The sequence below is a fragment of the Leguminivora glycinivorella genome, chromosome 12 (assembly GCF_023078275.1).
Source record: "Leguminivora glycinivorella isolate SPB_JAAS2020 chromosome 12, LegGlyc_1.1, whole genome shotgun sequence".
NCBI classification, from domain to species: domain Eukaryota; kingdom Metazoa; phylum Arthropoda; class Insecta; order Lepidoptera; family Tortricidae; genus Leguminivora; species Leguminivora glycinivorella.
Window position 1 is genome coordinate 15,845,919 of NC_062982.1, and position 18,241 is coordinate 15,864,159.

The 18,241-nt window shown below is 37.4% G+C and overlaps 3 protein-coding genes across 3 annotated transcripts; 1 reads left to right on the forward strand and 2 right to left on the reverse strand.

Moving 5' to 3' along the window:
- Positions 1-2,796: 2,796 nt before the first annotated feature.
- LOC125232135 (chymotrypsin inhibitor-like) lies at positions 2,797-4,002 on the forward strand. The gene is made up of 2 exons (XM_048137759.1): positions 2,797-2,924; positions 3,614-4,002. Exons 1-2 carry the CDS (start codon positions 2,855-2,857, stop codon positions 3,781-3,783), a joined length of 240 nt encoding a protein of 79 aa, XP_047993716.1. The 5' UTR covers positions 2,797-2,854; the 3' UTR covers positions 3,784-4,002.
- A 600-nt stretch (positions 4,003-4,602) lies between these two features.
- LOC125232134 (serine/threonine-protein kinase RIO1) lies at positions 4,603-8,433 on the reverse strand. The gene is made up of 4 exons (XM_048137758.1): positions 8,085-8,433; positions 6,512-7,654; positions 5,446-5,638; positions 4,603-5,082 (listed from the first exon to the last, which is right to left on the reverse strand). Exons 1-4 carry the CDS (start codon positions 8,154-8,156, stop codon positions 4,925-4,927), a joined length of 1,566 nt encoding a protein of 521 aa, XP_047993715.1. The 5' UTR covers positions 8,157-8,433; the 3' UTR covers positions 4,603-4,924.
- Positions 8,434-12,354: 3,921 nt separating this feature from the next.
- Positions 12,355-17,469, reverse strand: LOC125232020. The gene is made up of 4 exons (XM_048137630.1): positions 17,219-17,469; positions 13,570-16,585; positions 12,649-12,825; positions 12,355-12,375 (listed from the first exon to the last, which is right to left on the reverse strand). The coding sequence occupies exons 1-4, from the start codon at positions 17,467-17,469 to the stop codon at positions 12,355-12,357; spliced, it is 3,465 nt and encodes a 1,154-aa protein (XP_047993587.1).
- Positions 17,470-18,241: the final 772 nt, after the last annotated feature.

Genomic DNA, 18,241 nt, shown 5'->3' on the forward strand with positions numbered 1-18,241 from the left:
TTTTCTATTACTGGTACCTATTAAATCGAACGATATATTTGATAACAAGACGTCTAAGATACCTACAACAAAAGATTAGATTAGGGAGAGAAAACTTTCTTTAATCTGGTATTACACCGGTCAAATCTTACATGAAAATCGGCTAAAAAAACAAAGTGTGATGTAAAGCTGGATTTTTGGTATGTTATTTGGAGTCCTTGGGGGGATGTAAGACTATATTTTGCAAGCAAAAAAAAAGTGTGCTAACTTCGTAATTTAAAAAAAAAATAAAAAAAATCGGACTTTTTTTGGTTTTTATTTTTTTATTAAAAAACTAAGCGTTTTTGGTCAAAAGTTGCTTTGTAATGTTAAAAGCGCATTAAATTTCAAACAGTTTGATATCTTTTTTATCAATGTCCGTCAAATAGTTTTCGAGATATGAAGCGTCAAAAAAGGTTAATTTTTGACGCATTTATAAAAAGTAGCGTTTTGCCAATATTTTTAGACAAATATCTGCAAAATACTTCATGATATGATATATATTGCAATATAACATTGTATAAAATTTATTTTGCTTTAGTTTTAGTGCAAATAAAGGTCAGTAAGTCAAATAGTTACTTTGGTAAACAAAAAAAAATCTATAAATAGAGAAGCCAAGAGTCTGGTAGATTGGTTAAGGTAAAATAGTTTACGCTAAAAGTTTCAGGTTGAAAGTGCTATCTATTCGATCTTACTTTCTTTGATATCCGTTTATCTGAAAAAAATTGTCTAAGCTAACTTTGCATCGATTTGACTATTACTAATGAAGAAATAAAATACAGTAAAATTTTGAAGTTTAGTAAATTAGAAAAATAAAACAGAATTAGTTACATTTTACTTTTTCCTTTTTGAGGGTCCTGGTTCTGCATCTTGATGGCACAACTCCTGTAGTGATAGAAAATCCACTTGAGTTGTATTTGACCACCAATTGCTGTGGAATAAACTACGGGAACGGAAAGCGCCCACGCCAATTATTAAGATACTGGAGAAGTGGTATTCCCAGCAGAAGAACGTAGTAAGATGGAAGTCAACTCTGTCCACAGCCAGCGGGCTAAACTGTGGCGTGAGACAAGGAGGCAGTATATCTCCGGCTCTCTTCAGCGTATACATGGATGGGCTGTCGCAGGCTTTGACCAGTACCGAGGTTGGCTGCTCCATCAATGGGCAAATGATAAATCACATCGCATATGCAGACGATATGGTCCTACTAGCACCATCTGTGGGAGCTATGCGTAAGTTACTTGCAGAATGCGAGAGATACACCAGCCAGCATAACATGAGATACAATCCGGACAAGTCTGAATTTATGCTCATGGAGGCAGCACATATGCCCACACATGTACCACCTCTTTTGCTTGATGGAGTTCAATTGCGGAGAGTACACGAAGTCAAATATCTTGGCCACATCTTGTTGTCCAGTTTAAAAGACCAGGAGGACATAGAAAGGCAGAGGCGAGCCACCGCAGTAAGGGCAAACATGTTGGCTAGAAGATTCGCCAAATGTAGCGTAAAAAGACAGCTGTTCCTCAGTTTTTGTACAAGCGTGTATACTGTCGAGTTATGGTCCGACTACACCTACGCGGCGGTGAGAGACCTGCGCGTGCAATACAACACATACTATGTACTGATATTTCGTTAAACGGAGAATACTATGATTCGGGCACGTCCACGACAACGCTCGTGAGATTGCATCGATGTTATTGACCCTCAGTGATATGACTGATATGCTTTAAAAACCAGTCCATACAAGAACAATTTCGGAACAATCTGATTCAATTAATGAGGGTTTTCTACTCGTAAATATTTTTTTCCGCCAAGCGGCGATCCTGAGGTCTTTCTGACCGTAAACTTAACTTACTTAATAAATGTTGATTTGATATACGCAAATATGTGTCTGAGTAATACTTGAACAGCCCCCAAATAATAATAATTCGTTCTCCTCTACGCCTCCTGTAAGTTTACATAAAACTATCCCATTTGGCCATTACCATCCACCGATTATTTCTGATCCAGTTATACTAGACTTATGATATAATCCTATTTTTTTTAAATAACTGGCACTCTTTTGGTCTTAAATGAAAGCTAGTGTTTCCTACATTTTTATTTTACAATTTATGTAATAGCCTGAGTTGTTTTGCTGATATCTGTCTCAAAATATTAGCAAAACGAATATTTTCATAGAAAGGGGAAAAATGCTCTTTTTTTGACGCTTCATATCTCAAAAAATATTTGACGGACATTGATAAAAAAGATGTCAAACTGTTTGAAATTTAATGCGCTTTCAACATTACACAGCAACTTTTGACCAAAAATGCATAGTTTTTTAATAAAACGGCAAAAACCAAAAAAAGTCTGATTTTTTTACTTTTTTTTTTAAATTACGAAGTTAGCACACCATTTTTTTGCTTGCAAAATATAGTCCTATATTCCCCCAAGGACCCCAAATAACATATCAAAAATGCAGCTTTACATCACACTTTGTTTTTTTATTTCTCTTTTTGACCAGTGTATATCTATTAGGTGCTCAAACAAGTACGATACATTATTTCCAAATATCATAAACGTTAAACATTAAATAAATGTCATATACAAAGAAAAAGTGACCAAGGCCTCCAGTGTTCTATGAAAATAATTTAATTTGTTCTTAGAGTATCATAAACGTTTTCCTCAATACTCTAACACGGAACCCTTGTAGCGTGACTTCGACTCGACCGTTAATAGATTCCATAAAAAAATGGGGGAATCACCTAGGCAGGAAAATATTGACATATCTATCCGTATTACTTAAGAGCAGACTGCGGAATCGGCGTACTATTACGACGGTAGTGAAGCAAACATGATGTCTAATAAGATATTTTTTCTATTTGTGATTATCTCTGTGGCGTCAATGGTTACGTGTGAAGTCGGTGAGTGCGTTTTTAATTATGACCAATACGTATTTGTTAGCGAAATTAATTTGAAATGAAGTATTGGTTATGGGTGATAAATGTAGGATTATCTACCTAGTATTTCACTTTCGATATAAGAATTAACTGACCTACCTGATTAGAATCGATCAATTGATAGGTATATGATTAAAAATTAAAACTCATTTGGCCGATTAAACAGAAAATCTTAAAAGCTTTTATTATGTTAGGTATAAGTTTTTTTTTACCCATAACGTTGGATTTCAACTAGTGTTTTTGCATTTTGATTTTGAAGTAAATTATGTGGGAATATGACTAATATAATACCAAATCTGGTTCAGATATGATCAGGGTATCCGTGAAAAATTGTGGGATGTTGCCAGATAAAGTAACACAAAACCAGTCATATTATCCATACTAATATTATAAAACGAAGCGCCGAATTGACATGATTCTTAAAATAAAGATAGTTGAAGGGATAGAGCGTGAAATAGGCTACGGTTTGTCTCTTTATAACCCCTCACTTCCCTAAAATGGGGGGTGGAAGTTTCTATGGAGCATTTCGCAATTTTCGAATTTAACGCGAGCGAAGCCACGGGCAAAAACTAGTACTAACATACATTAGTTTTAGGCGCCCTCTGTGGTGAAAAAATGTCATCGTTAACAATACTTTTTTTTGTGTCTAACAGGTTCACCATGCCCACCAGGCGAAGAATACAATTCATGCGGATCAGCTTGTCCAAAAACCTGCGCTAATAAGGACCTGTCCCTATCCTGCATTCAAGTTTGCAGGCCAGGTTGCTTTTGCAAGGAAGGCACCTACAGAGACGCGAACGGCAAATGTACTAGTAAATGCTGAATACGAAAAGTGTGAGATAATTTATCGAGATAATTAAAATTTCGTTGTCTGCCTATTCTTGCACGATCGAGGGACATGGTGTTTTATTTTTTATTTTGTATATTTCATCCGAAATGTAATCTTGTCACAATGTAGTTTTCTGGTATTTCTGCATGTGTTAGTGAGATTAGTACACAGTACTTGTAAATTTTGTTTAATAAATACCTGTCCAAAAATATATACTCAGTGTTTTTTTCCCGTGGGCCATTTTGGCATGTACTCTCAGTTTAACACAGTATCCCTTAATCCGATCGGAAAATAAATAAATCATCAGGATTAAAATGACAGTTAGTAACCGCTGCATTTTCACGGTCAAAAAGTGATCTGTTTTGTCTAGTACTCCTAATGTTGTTATCCATTATTACTGATTAAGGTAATGTGCTAATCCGCCTGACCTAATAATTACACATTACATACCAACAGCTAACGAAGGCAGCTTTTTCACTAGCAGCCAAAGTACCTACACTAAGTGTGTATTTCACTGCCTAAGGTTCTGACTGATGAAAAAAACTCTTTGGAGCTAGTGTTATTTTGCTACTACCAGCGACATCTGTTGATCAATAGTAGCACAATTGCTGCAGATCGTGGTTCTGTTGTGAGCATCGAGATATCAGTCCACGTAGTCTGTGTAGATTGTGGTAGATGGCGCTTTTCTTTAAAATACGATATTATTACTACGACGCGTCATCAATTTATCAATATACAAAAAATATTCTAGTGATATTTACAGTAGATATATGCCTAAAAACATGAGACTACAATAATAAATGAAAATCTATGTTTATTCTCGTAACTAGATATAATTTCATATCTAATTTATACATTATAAAATATATGACTTACAGTAAATGGCCATAAAGAATGCACATTGGTCTTTGGAAAGAGACAGTTAACGTCACATAAGCAAGAAAGAGACAACGCTCTACGAAGACGAAAAACCGATGTTTATTCTCTATGGCCGTTTACTATACTAAATAAATATAAAGATGTGCCATTCTAAAATATACCTTCAGCACCTTACCTTCGGGTAATTTACATTACTTAATCACAGGCACAATTACTATTGAATTTAATTTAAAACTCACTTAGATTATTTGCCATTCTACTTCTTCCCCGATCCTTTGTCCCTTCTCTTTTTGATGTGCTTCTTGACTTTGGTTTTCCTTTTCTCTGCCTTTTCTTCTTTTACCGCCTTTTTTCTTGCCTTCTTAGTGTTGGGAGATTCGTCTCTTGGGCGGGCAGATGATATGAACTTGGGGTCTGTTAAAAAAAAATTGAGCACATTAATAAATGGAGCACCTAAGATAGTTTATGAGGTTTGAATGATTTTCGTATAGTCACTACAATTACAAGTCACAATACGGTTTTTTCTCTCTTTTGGCTTTACTGGCCACTCATTAGTTGCTGATACCGAAATTACCTAATTATTGAAATTAAAATAAAATAATTATCAATAAAAAAATATATATGACAGGTTAAAAAAATAACCTCCCTGTCCCTGTATGTTTCAACACCAATGTAATCTTTTTTTCTCTAATCTAGAATCAGTTTCAAATGTCCTACTAATCTACTTATTTGCTTTTCATATTAATTAATTTACTATCAGAATTTAAAAAAACTTACGAGAATCTCCATCCTCATCCTCAGAAGATTCCGAGCCACTAGCAGACCCTCTGCCAGAAAAATCACATTCTTCCAAAATCTCTGGTTTGTTGACTGTACTGAGGTCCTCATTGAATCCAGCAATCTTCTTGTATGCCAGATCTTCTGTGTCACCTTTTTTAGCTTTGTTGATATCCCGTTCATAATTAATAACCTGTAAAAGTGTTCCTTTTATAACACTAAAATTGTGAATTATACAAACTTTTAATATTAATAATATAAGTTACCACAAAACAATTAGGAAAACACCTGTTACATGACAAAACTTATGTTAGTAAGATAAGTATTCATATTTAGAACAAATTTAAATGCTAAATAATATAATACTGTGTAGTAGAGATGGGCCGAATACGAATATTTGGCCGAACATTCGGTTCAGCTGTTACCGAACCGAACATTCGGCCGAATATTCGGTTCCGATATATTTTAAATCCTTAGAGTTTAAAACTTTTCAATGATTCGTTAGTAATGAGTACTAAGGCTCTTAATGTTCCTATAATTTGGTGCATAACAAAATTTTGGTTTTTGTATGTTAAACTACGTTATTTTACTTTTTTACATAATTAATTAATTATTTTAGGTAATATATATTTTAACGCATATTTAAATCCCTTTGGTGCTTCCTTAGAATCATGAAATAGGATGTCATTATCCGATGAATTACGAAACAACATACGCTATTTATTTACTTTGTTAATTCGGTAAATATTCGGCAATATAACCGAACTATTCGGCCGAATACGAACATTGAAAAACTTGTCGAATATGCCGAATACCGAATATTTACCGAATATTCGGCCCATCTCTACTGTGTAGTATAATTAAACTTGCATGCATGTTTCCACATCATCTAGAACCAGACTTCCAATATTTTTTATTTATTTATTTATTTAAACTTTATTGCACAAATAAAACAAAAATGTACAAATGGCGGACTTAATGCCTAATGGCATTCTCTACCAGTCAACCATCGGGCCAAACAGAGACATACATACATATTTTTTCTACAGATTTCGAATTGTCTTACCTCTGTAAGCCTTTTAGGTATATAAATGTTTTTGAAAGCTTCCTCTTCAACTTGTTCTTGTGCTGTCATTTCCTCAAACTTCCTTGTAGAAGCCTTCTCTGAAAGTTTCTCCAAGCAATCTTCCAAATTTCCTTCATTTATAGCAGAGTCGGTAATAAAATCAAAAAGTTCCTTAACGGTCAGTGTTGCAACACCATTCTTCCTGAAGAAATCTGATATATTAGTACAATCTTTCCTTAAAAACTCAAAAGCATGTGGATGGTCATGTTCCACAGACTGTGACACATCAATTACAACTACATTTCCTTTATGGTACAGAAGATTATATTCTGATAAATCTGCATGTACCAGTTTGCAAATGTTGAACAAATTCCACATCATTATTATGCAATCCCGGTACAAAGATCTGGCTTGCGATTGAGTAATCTCAACATCCTTCAGTTTTGGAGAAGGCCATCCCTCATCTCCCATGAAAGTCATGACGAGGACATGGCTCCGCAATATAATTGGCTCTGGAACATTTAACTTAGCATTGAACATCCTTACAAGATTTCTCATTTCTTTCTCAGCCCAGGTTCGTACCATTTTACGAGGGTTAGACCTGCAGTACCCATTTCTGAATCTGTATTCTCCTGATACGTACTTATCTCTGTCTTTGAACACTAAGATTGATGTTTTGTAGATTTTAATAGCATAATCTTTTCCATCTTTAGATGTAGCATGGTAGACATTGGCCTCTTTACCAGTAGATATGCAACCATTGATTTCATTGATAATACCTCTGTTTAACAATTTGAAAAGAATCATTCTTGTGCGTGGATCCATGACTTGCTCTGCAGTAGCTCTGTCATGCTTATCCTTTGTTCTAATCCTGCCGCTATCAACTTTCCTGTCATTGCTGTCAATGAATTTATTTGTACGGTCCATTGGATCGTAACTATCCACATTGATTTTGTGAACATACTTTTTAAACAACTTTTCACTGGGCTGGAATGTGCTGACTTTGTTTGAAGGTGTCTGAGAATTACTTTTGAGTTTTCCCGAATTGTTAGTTGGATCATCGGAGTCTTGGAAGTAATCATCAGAATCATAATCACTCTCGGCATTGCTGCTAAGTGTTTTGATATCCAGTTTATCAGCAAACTGGAAAACAAAATGGTAAGATAGTTAGTGCCCTTTAAGAAAACATAAATGACAATATTTTTTCCAACAAAACTATCTAACAACAAATAACTTGTAGTGTATCCATACAACAATTAATTTGTGTTGTGCAATAAGGTAACATTAAGGCAATTTACTAAGTAAATGTTACACAACGTTGATTCAAAATAGTAGGGATGCATCTATATTATTATTTATTTATAGTAATTAGTAACTCTTAACAATTTTTACACAGGCTAAGATCTATAAGCAACCCAAGATATAGTTCGAAAATATGAGGCTTCAAGACAATGACACTGTCTATACACAGGCACGAAATTTCTTTACAATGTATTACTTGATCACGAAACGCCAATATTATTGTGAATATTACAATATTTCTGTAAGATTTATTAACTAAAATCGAACTCACCCGTACTGACTTAACCTTATTGGAAATATCCTCTTCGTAGTCGCTAAATTGGCCGTCGCTTCCGTCAGACATTGTTATAAATGTTTAAAGTATATCTGCTTTTAAAACACAAGTACTTATTACCAAATTTATTAAAACTGGCTCTAATTTCAATATTTACTGAACACACGTGTCGAACTCAACACTCAATGTAATGTCAATGTCAAGTTTACGCGTTTTGACACTGACATTTAAAACGTCAATTTGCAATGTGACATATGAAGTTCGCCTTGAGTCCGAATCGGACATAATTTCCGTCGTAGCAGTAACAAACCTTAATTTCTGTTTGTAGAAGAAGTATAATATTATACTCTATTAGCACACTTACCGTAAATTCACAAAAGACGGTAAACTTAAAAGTGTACACGAAAAGAGTTTACTTTCCAAATGAAATTGAAATAATTACTAACTCGTGGAGAAAAGAATACCTCTAATCTCCATATACTAACTGACAAAGTGTGTCATCTAAAACCAAATCTTAGCACTAAAAACGGCGACAAATTCAAATTTTCTATGGGAATTAAGTCCCATTTTCAATCAATTTTTAAGTGTTATGGCTCGTCGATGATTCCGCCAACGTCAAGGTTTAGAAAGGCACGCGTTTTATGAAGATAATTGGCCGCTGAGCCCTACATTTTCCAAATTTGTCGCTTTTTTTAGTGTCACTACTATGTTTAACAGAATGACTTTGTCCACCAGCGAACCTAAGAAGCGCTAATGGCAAGCAATAATAGCACCACCTAATTGACAAACGGACTCACAAATAAAATTACGGTACACGTATTTCTTTGCTAAGTACCTTGGCGGCTAGATCCTGCGAGAGCAATGCAATTTTTCAGTGCAGCCACTAATTATACTTGGGATTACTTTGTGCAAGATTAACTCCAGCTAAAATGTACGCTAGAACTATGAGGTTATGGTGGATTTTATGCTAGTAGGGCAGCTGTAAAGTTTGAAAACTTATCCTAGGCAAGTTTTACCGCTAACTCACTGTTTTATTCTATCTAGCAGCGCTTTATTTATAGTTACAGAATAGAATTCGTTTTAATAAATTAACAAAATGCTTGACTAAAGATACATCTAGCTATAAAGTGGATGAATAAATTTCCGCTTTAAATTCTGCATGTATTTTGCAGTGCATGTATTTTAAGCTTACGGTACAGTCTGTTGGCTAAATTATTTTTGTAACTTGTATTGGTTGTAGGTATTTTTAGGGTTCCGTACCAAAAAGGTACAACAGGAACCCTTATGGTGCGACTCTGTCCGTCTGTCTGTCCGTCTGTCACATTGTTAAATATCTCGAGAACTACTTATGCTATCGATATGAAATTTGGAATAGTTATAAACATTGTGAACCTGTACAAGTTGAAAGATTTTTTTTTTTAATTAATTAATATAAATGATAGAAAATGGCCAAAATGAAAGGGGGCAAACTGAAAATTTCAAGTAACTAGGTCAAGTGGGGTATCGTTAGAAAGAGCTCAAACTGTACATATCAAAACTATTTTTTATAATTTTTTGGTTGTGGAAAAAAATGTTTTTTGAAGGAAAATGTAAAAAAAAATACCGTTCCCCCCCCCCCTTATCTCCGAAGTTTACCAACATAAATTTATGAAATTTTCACCAAACATGGCTATTATAATGAATATTACAGGAAAAATAAAATCATACACGTATCTTGAAAACTTTTTTTTTTATTTATAAAAAACCTTTCAGATTTACATTTTAAATTTCAACACCCTTGCGGGTGTTTATTGTACCTGTATTTTTTAACAAAATAACAATGAAATTACCTGCTTTCAAATAGAGGCAAAATGGTTAAAATCGGTTCACGCAATAAACAATTATTCCATAAAAATCATCCTCCATACTAGCTCGCGCGCATTAGTTTACTCAATTTGCCGATAGATGTCGCTGTACGTTGAACGCTCATTTCCTACATCGCGTTTTTCCTGATATAATGAGGTCGGGTCAGGAGCGTCCTTGCGACATGTCGTAAGTCGTAAACTATTGAAGTCGAATAGTCTTGATTTTATTTGGACGTTGTCTAACAATAAAATTGTATATTAAAATATTACTTGTTATGTGGGAAATTGAGTCTTGAGGGATTTAGTCAAATCTGTAGAGTTCTATGAATAACATTTTGATGATTCAACTATTGAAAGTTTGTACGGAACCCTCGGTGAGCGAGTCCGACTCGCGCTTGACCGGTTTTTTACGTTGGGGAAATATTTTTACGCATGCCACCTGGTCCGGGGGAATCCAGGGCGATGAAGGGCTAACCAGTCTGACTACCGTCTAAAACCACCAACTAATTCATCTCCGCCTTGGGTGGAGTGCTTCTTAGCAACAGTCTACACTGTAGGGTCCGCACTCCGCGTACCTTACCTTGCTGATGATGATGATGTACAGTCAACCAATTGGAGCCCTAGGCCACTGCAGAATTTTGTCATAGTGATGTTATAAATCAGATTGTAAGAAATCTCTTACTGCTTGTTGACATGGCTGAAGAGTGGCCTTAGGGTTCCAACAATGTTAGGGTTGGTTGGTTGACTGTACATTAGAAAAGAACAGTAGGGATGGGAGATTGGCCCTTGGATACATGGAAGGTTATTATGTAAGGGTGTTAAAAGTACTGCCTGAATGAGTAAATATATTGAATGTGTGCACACTACAAGATGACTGTGAAAGTGAAGCAATCCTCTGATGTGATCTCCAATCGTTGTCACTCGTACTGATTTGAACTTTCACCATAAGAGGACTTTACTGTAAAGTTCTGGAGCGTACTTTTTACGACGGTCGGCGATACTTCGCTGTAATTCAAACCAAATTTTCCGTATTTAGTACGATTGTGAAGTAGCGCTGGTAGCCGTGCGGTAAGTGCGTGCGACTTTCGTTCCGGAGGTCGCGGGTTCGAACCCCGGCTCGCACCAATGAGTTTTTCGGAACTTATGTGCGAATGTTATTTGATATTTGCCAGTCGCTTTTCGGTGAAGGAAAACACCGGACTAATTCCAATAAGGTCTGTTACCCTTCGGGTTGGAAGGTCAGATGGCAGTCGCTTTCGTAAAACTAGTGCCTACGCCAAATTTTGGAATTAGTTGTCAAAGCGGACCCCAGGCTGCCATGAGCTGTGGCAAATGCCGGGATAACGCAAGGATGATGAGTACGATTGTGAAGTAGTGTGGTGAATGGTGGAAAATACTTTCGGCAGGTAGGTATACAATTTCTCGCATCCGTTTTCCGGTCTCCGTGTTCTTATAATTTTATTTGTTGATTCGTCATATTCCTTTTCGTGAACTGAAACAAACTTTCAGCCGTGTACGGTACAGGGTTTCTGTAAATCCCCTAGTACAGACAAATTATACCTATTTCTGGTGGCAAAATTAACAATATGATTTTATGATACTACATAGTCCTGCGGCGCTGGCTATATTTTGGGCCCTAAGTTAAAAAAATATTAAAGTCGATTTTGTTTTCGTTTATAAATACATTGATAACATATAAATTTAACATTTCGTTTTGGGTCACATTCCTAAGGTGCTTTTTTAGTAATTTGGTAATTTGTGGTTATAATTTTTAATTTGACCTAATGTGGTAAAAAAAATATTCGAGAGAAAAAATGTAACTGTATTGCATTTAGAATGATATTTTTAGCGTGTATACGTAGTTTGGGTCAATTTACTCGAGTGCTATATGACAATTTGTCATACCTAGCGAAACAGACACAAAAAAATATTCATGTTAAAAAAAATAAGAAACGTCGCATTGCCTCCTTCAAATATATCAATAAACTGAAATTGTGTTTTCCTACTCCAGTGCTTGATAAAATTTGCGATAATTTAGCAAAAATAGGTTTTTACCATTCCAAAAAAATATTAAAGTTACTAGAGTTCTTATCTTATTAACTAAAAAGACAAGATAAATAAGATACGTGAATTTGGGTAAGTTTAATAGAATGCTTCGAAAAATAATACGGTATTAATATTTGCGTTCGATCTAGTCAAGCGAGCGCAGTGACGCGGGTAGTGTAGGTATTATGATACCGACCGCGCGGCCGTGGCGCGGCAGCGGGGAAGGGCAATGACTGAATGTACCCCTAACTTCAAAAAGGGCGCTCTTTACTTGGAAGCAATGAAACCAACATTAACATTCACAAATAAAGCCAAAATTTATTAAAAATAAAGTTCAACACTTATATACAAACACGGTAAGAATTTCGTTAGCTAGTTTACGGCCGGTACAGCGACATCTAGCGAGACATTGGGTAAACTGTTTACTATGAGCTTACGGACGGACGCGAACATGCCGCCCACCAAGAACGACAGTTCTTAACATAAGTTAACAGTACAATAAACTTAAATGTAATAACGTTGTGACGTACATGAGTATTGCGTTCTATATATACATTTGAATGCACGTACACAACAAAGCAAATTTAATTAGTTAATGGCAAAACACAAATTCTTGATGTGGGTCTTTTTATGAGATTATTTTTACATCGTAAGGTAACAACTCGCGTTACCTTGTCCAAACCTGGATGTGTTTCAACCACTTGACCGAGGAGCCATCTGGTAGGTGGCAAATCAGGCTCTTTTACCAGAACTACATCGCCTATCTTGGGTTCCGGAGTTTGTTGAGTCCACTTATGTCTTTGGAGGAATTGATTTAAGTATTCCTGGGACCAGCGCCGCCAGAAATCCTGCATCATACGCTGACATAATTGCCATCTACGTAGTGGCGAAATTGGCACTTGATCATAACACTGATCCGGTGCTACAACCAGTGGTTCTCCCACTAAAAAATGACCCGGTGTCAATGGAAGAGATTCTCCATTGTCATCAATGCGCCACAGCGGCCTTGAATTCATGCACGCCTCGATTTGAGATAGAACAGTACTTATCTCTTCGAATGTAAGTGTGGCATTCCCAATCACACGTTTCAGATGAAATTTACAGGATTTTATCCCTGCTTCCCAAAGACCCCCAAAGTTTGGAGCGTAAGGAGGTATAAAATGCCATTGGGTTCCGTTGGATGCCATCCAGTCAGCCAGCTCGGGAATCAAGCTTGACTTTTCCGCATTGAAGAGATATTGAAGTTCTTTCGCCGCACCCACGAAATTAGACCCATTATCACTGTAGAGGTCACTACAATAACCTCGCCTCGCGACAAACCTTTTAAAGGCAGCGAGAAACCCTGCAGTTGATAGTTCACTCACTGCTTCTATATGAACGGCTTTGGTAGCCATGCATACAAAAAGGCAAATATACCCTTTGTATGACTTGTTGCCTCTACCCTTGGAGACACGTATATTGATGGGCCCAGCATAATCTACCCCGCTGCGTAGAAATGGCCTTGTTACATTAACCCTGGGTGATGGTAACTGCCCCATCAATTGGTTCCGAATGTTGGCTGCGTTACGAACACAAGGAATACATTTCCTTACGTGGTTTTTAACCAAGTTCTTAAGACCTGGTATACAGAACTTAGCCCTAATATAATTAACCATCAGAGGCGCTCCTCCATGTAAAGTTTTAACATGCGCATCTTGAAGAATAAGCGGTGTCAACCACGCTGACTTCGGTAACAACATTGGGTGCTTTTGATCGTATGTCATGTCTGCACTCTGGAGCCGCCCACCAACGCGGATTATTTCCAAATCGTCGAGAAAGGGAGTGAACGAGGTAAGTGGACTTTTCTTCTTTAGCCTACCTTTCTTAATTTCTTCGATTTCTTCCGCGTATGCTTGTTGCTGATTCTTTTTCACCATGATTGCTAAAGCTTCCTCTAATTCACTCTTCAACAGGTAAGTATGACTTTTTCTTTTATTTTTCAGGAATCTTCGGCAGTATGCAACAACTCTCAACAACTTAGTGAGTGAAGAATACTTCGACCATAAAGGATCTTCACTGTCTGATGAGGTTATCACAGTTTCCAGGTGAGTATGTACTTTCCTTTCCTCTAGCTGAGTACTTACTGACTTTGAAGCCTTGTAATTGATCACGTCTTGTTTTAGCCAAGCCGGTCCGTTTAGCCAAAGTTCAAAGTTTCCTAATTCAGATGCAGAAATCCCTCTTGATGCACAATCTGCTGGATTTTGCTCTGATCTCACGTGCGACCACTGGCTCCGAGAAGTAGCTGTTAAGATCTCCGAGCATCTATTTCCTATAAAAGTCTTCCATCTGCTTGGATGACTGCTTAACCATGCCAGTACTACTTCAGAGTCTGTCCACGCGTGTATATTCGTTTTGTCTACTTCTAACACTTCAGAAACTTCAACCAACAGCTTTGCTAGTAAGACTGCTCCGCATAATTCCAACCGAGGAATCGAAATTTGTTTGATTGGTGAGACCTTTGTTTTGCATGATACCAAACTGACGTGTATCAACCCTTCTGAGTCAATAACACGTACATACACCACAGCGGCATATGCAGCGTTTGACGCGTCACTGAAACCATGCAGTTCAACTAAAGCTGCGTCAGCACTGTGATTTGTCCAACGTGGAAGTCTAAATTTGGTAAGTTGTGATAAGCTTTCCCTATAGCTTAACCATTCTTCCAGCAATGGGGAAGGCAGCTCTTGATCCCATTCGATACCCGCCAACCACAGCTTCTGAATGAACATTTTCGCTGTCACTATGCTAGGAGCTATCCACCCTAGAGGATCATATAGCTTCGCGATGTCCGATGTAACTTTTCTTTTAGTTACAGGTGCTGTTGGAGAAGGTAACTGGACCGTATAAGCAAATTGATCCCGACTTCGATCCCAGGTAAGTCCTAAGATTTTATTTACTTCTTCTTGCTTTATCTCTATCTTCTTATGCTCTTCTTTCCTTGCTATACTTTCTTGGATTTCTTCTAGCATAGCTTTGCTATTGCTTGACCATTTTTGAAGCTCAAAGCCTCCTTTGCTCAATATTGTCTTCATTTGGTGATAGATCTCTATTGCCTCTTGCTCGGACTCGCAACCTGACATCAGGTCGTCCATATAAAAATCCTTGCGTATTCTACTAGCTGCAAGCGGGAAGTCTGCACCCTCATCTAAGGCTACTTGAATCAATGTTTTGACAGCTAAGTATGGAGCTGATGAGACCCCAAACGTAACTCGATTTAACTTGTACTCTTTTACAGATTCCTTATTGTTTTCTCTCCACAAGATGCGTTGGTACTTAGTGTCCCTGTTGTCCACTAATACTTGCCTGTACATCTTGACGATGTCGGCAATGAAAACAATTGGATGCATCCGCCAACGCATGATTAAGTGCCTCAACTCTGGCTGCAATGTAGGGCCAACCATAAGGTCGTTGTTTAAGGACACCCCGTTTGTGCCCTTGCATGAAGCATCGAAGACAATGCGCACCTTAGTAGTTTCCCGTTCGTCTCGTACAACAGCATGGTAAGGTAAGTATAACCCCTTTTCTTTAGATTCTTGTTCTGTCAAAGGTTCCATGTGATTTAAGTCCCTATATTCATGGAACACCTTTGTGTATTCTGTTTCCAGACGCTCGTCGTTTTGAAGCCGCCTTTCCAGAGAGTGAAACCTACGCAACGCAATCTCTCTGGACCCACCATCTACACAAGTTGGTTGCTGATCCCTGAACGGTAATCTAACAACGTATCTGCCCGCCTCATCTCGTGTAGTTGTCGCTTCATATATTTCCTCACATCTTTGTTCTTCAGGTGTCAAGATTCGTTGTTTGTTGCTAGGTTCTGACTCAAGTTCCCAAAAAGACCTCAGCAACTGATCCACCTGTGTGTGCAAGCTCACTAGCTTGCATGAGACGTTCGCCTGTAAACCTGTTTCTCCACATAAAATCCACCCCAATGACGTCTTTTGTGCCACTGTAGTCTCTTGGGGAGATTTGAATAAACCTGGTTGGATGATCCGTGCATAGACCTTTGCTCCTAACAGCATGTCTATTTTATTTGGCGTGTGATATTCAGGGTCTGCTAGCTCAACGGTTTGTAACTCAGGCCAGGATGTAATGGACACCTTTGTTGAAGGTTGATTAGATGTAACCTTGTCGACTACAAATGCCGTAACCTCGATGGCACTGTTGGTGTCAGATCGTGATGAAATCGTTATTTGAACGATAGACTTCAAAACTGTAATCAGCTGCCCTCGTAATCCTGTCACTGAAACCTTAGCTGGGGTTTGCTTTAACCCAAGTAACTGAACAGTAGCTGACGATACAAATGAAACTTCGGAACCCGGATCTATCAGGGCCCTTATTAGATGACTCTCCTCCTTCTCCCATGCTCTGGCTCTTACAACCGCGGTAGCCAGTAACCCGTGCTGTGATACTTCATTCACGAAGTGATTTGAAACGCTGGTTCCCGGTGTAGGTTCTATCGTTGACACATTCTGTGTATGAACTTGTGCCACAGTTTGACCAGACGCTGTCTCTTTTCCCTCATTGGCTTGTGAATCCCCTTTTTGATGTAAAAGCGAGTGATGTCTCCTGTTACAGATTTGACAATTTGTTGTAACTTTGCAGTGCCTGGCGGAGTGATTCTGGCCTAAACAGTTGAAACACATACCACTTGTTTGAACAAAATTACGCTTGACCTCGACATCCAAAGCATTAAAATCTTTACAATGTATTATTCTATGTTCACCTTTACAATAACTACAAGATACATTGCTAGCGACGTGCATGGTACTAACTCTTTGCCCCTGATTACCCTTGACCTGACTAAAATTCCCCTTATAGTTATTATTAACAAACTTAGGTTTATGGGCGAATCCCGGTTTAGGTTCCAAAAATTCTAAAGAATGATACCTCGTTTGCAAAAAGTCTTTAAATTGGTCCAGTGACGGTAACTGTTCAGATAGAGACACAAATTCGCTCACCTTACATTCCCAAATCTTCCTACTTTCTGGATCTAATTTATGACTAACAATGTAAATTATAATGATATCCCAAGTACTTGTGTTTATTTTGAGACTAGATAAAGCATTTAATGTTTCTGTAGTACAGTCTAACAATTGTTTGATATCAGTGGCAGACTCAGTCAGAAGAGTTTTTTGTGCAAAAAATCTTTTTAAAATACAATTTGCTAAATATTGTTTATTATTATAGCGACTCTCTAACTGGGTCCAACACTGCACATAGCTCTCACTAGAAATAGGTATATGCCTAAGAAGCTGCTCCGCCTCGCCTGACAAATGCGCCTTGAGATAGTGAAGCTTCTGAATATCGTCTATGTCCTTGTTTTTGTGGATGAGAGAAATAAACAAATCTCGGAATCCCGTCCATTCCTCGTATTTTCCCGAAAATGTTGGTATAGTGATCTTTGGAAGCTTCACGTGACTTGATTTTGAAGTGGATGTATTTGGCAACATTTGGCCTTTAGCTTGCTCAAAACGTTCTTCAGTTCGCATTTATAGTCCATGTACAACTCGTTGGTCGCCTCATACACGTCGTTCTTCATATATGCAGTGTTTTTCAACAATTCTTGCTCTGGTAACATCATGATCTGCATATGCATACGCGAAAACTGTTCCCATAATGTTTCCAAGCTTTCCAGTCTAGTTTCGACGTATGCGACGGTAATCCGCTCTTTCGGAGATTTTTTATAATTGCTATACGCCTTAGTAATATGAACGTTTTGATCCGTTTGAAAGTTGATACTTGTATCCAACTTACTCATCTTGAAAAATTACAAGTCCCAGCAAAATCTGTTCAAAATTTTCTAAGTCCCGATCCTCTCGTAAATCTGCTAAGTCCTTATAGGTATAGAATCTTCAAAAAAATCGCAAGTGTTTTTTTTCCTCAAAATTTTCTAAGTGTTTCGTCGTTTTAACTTCGCTATAAAATCGGGCATAGGTTCCCCGTCGGATCACTTTTTCTTAAATTATTCTAAGTGTTTAACACTTTGAAATTGTCTTCTGTCCATGAATTTTTCTAAGTCCAAATTTGACACTTGACAGTTGTATTGTTTTGACAGGTGACAGTTCCAATTAGTGACACTTTGCACAGATAAACACATAAATGTACTCACAGTTTTTAATCTTCTTACACTTCACTAGTACTCTGAACCTCAGTTTGAATCTTCCCGCCAAGTTGATCACCGTGACGTCACTCAAGGTCACGGCGCTGCTGACTCCGTCGACT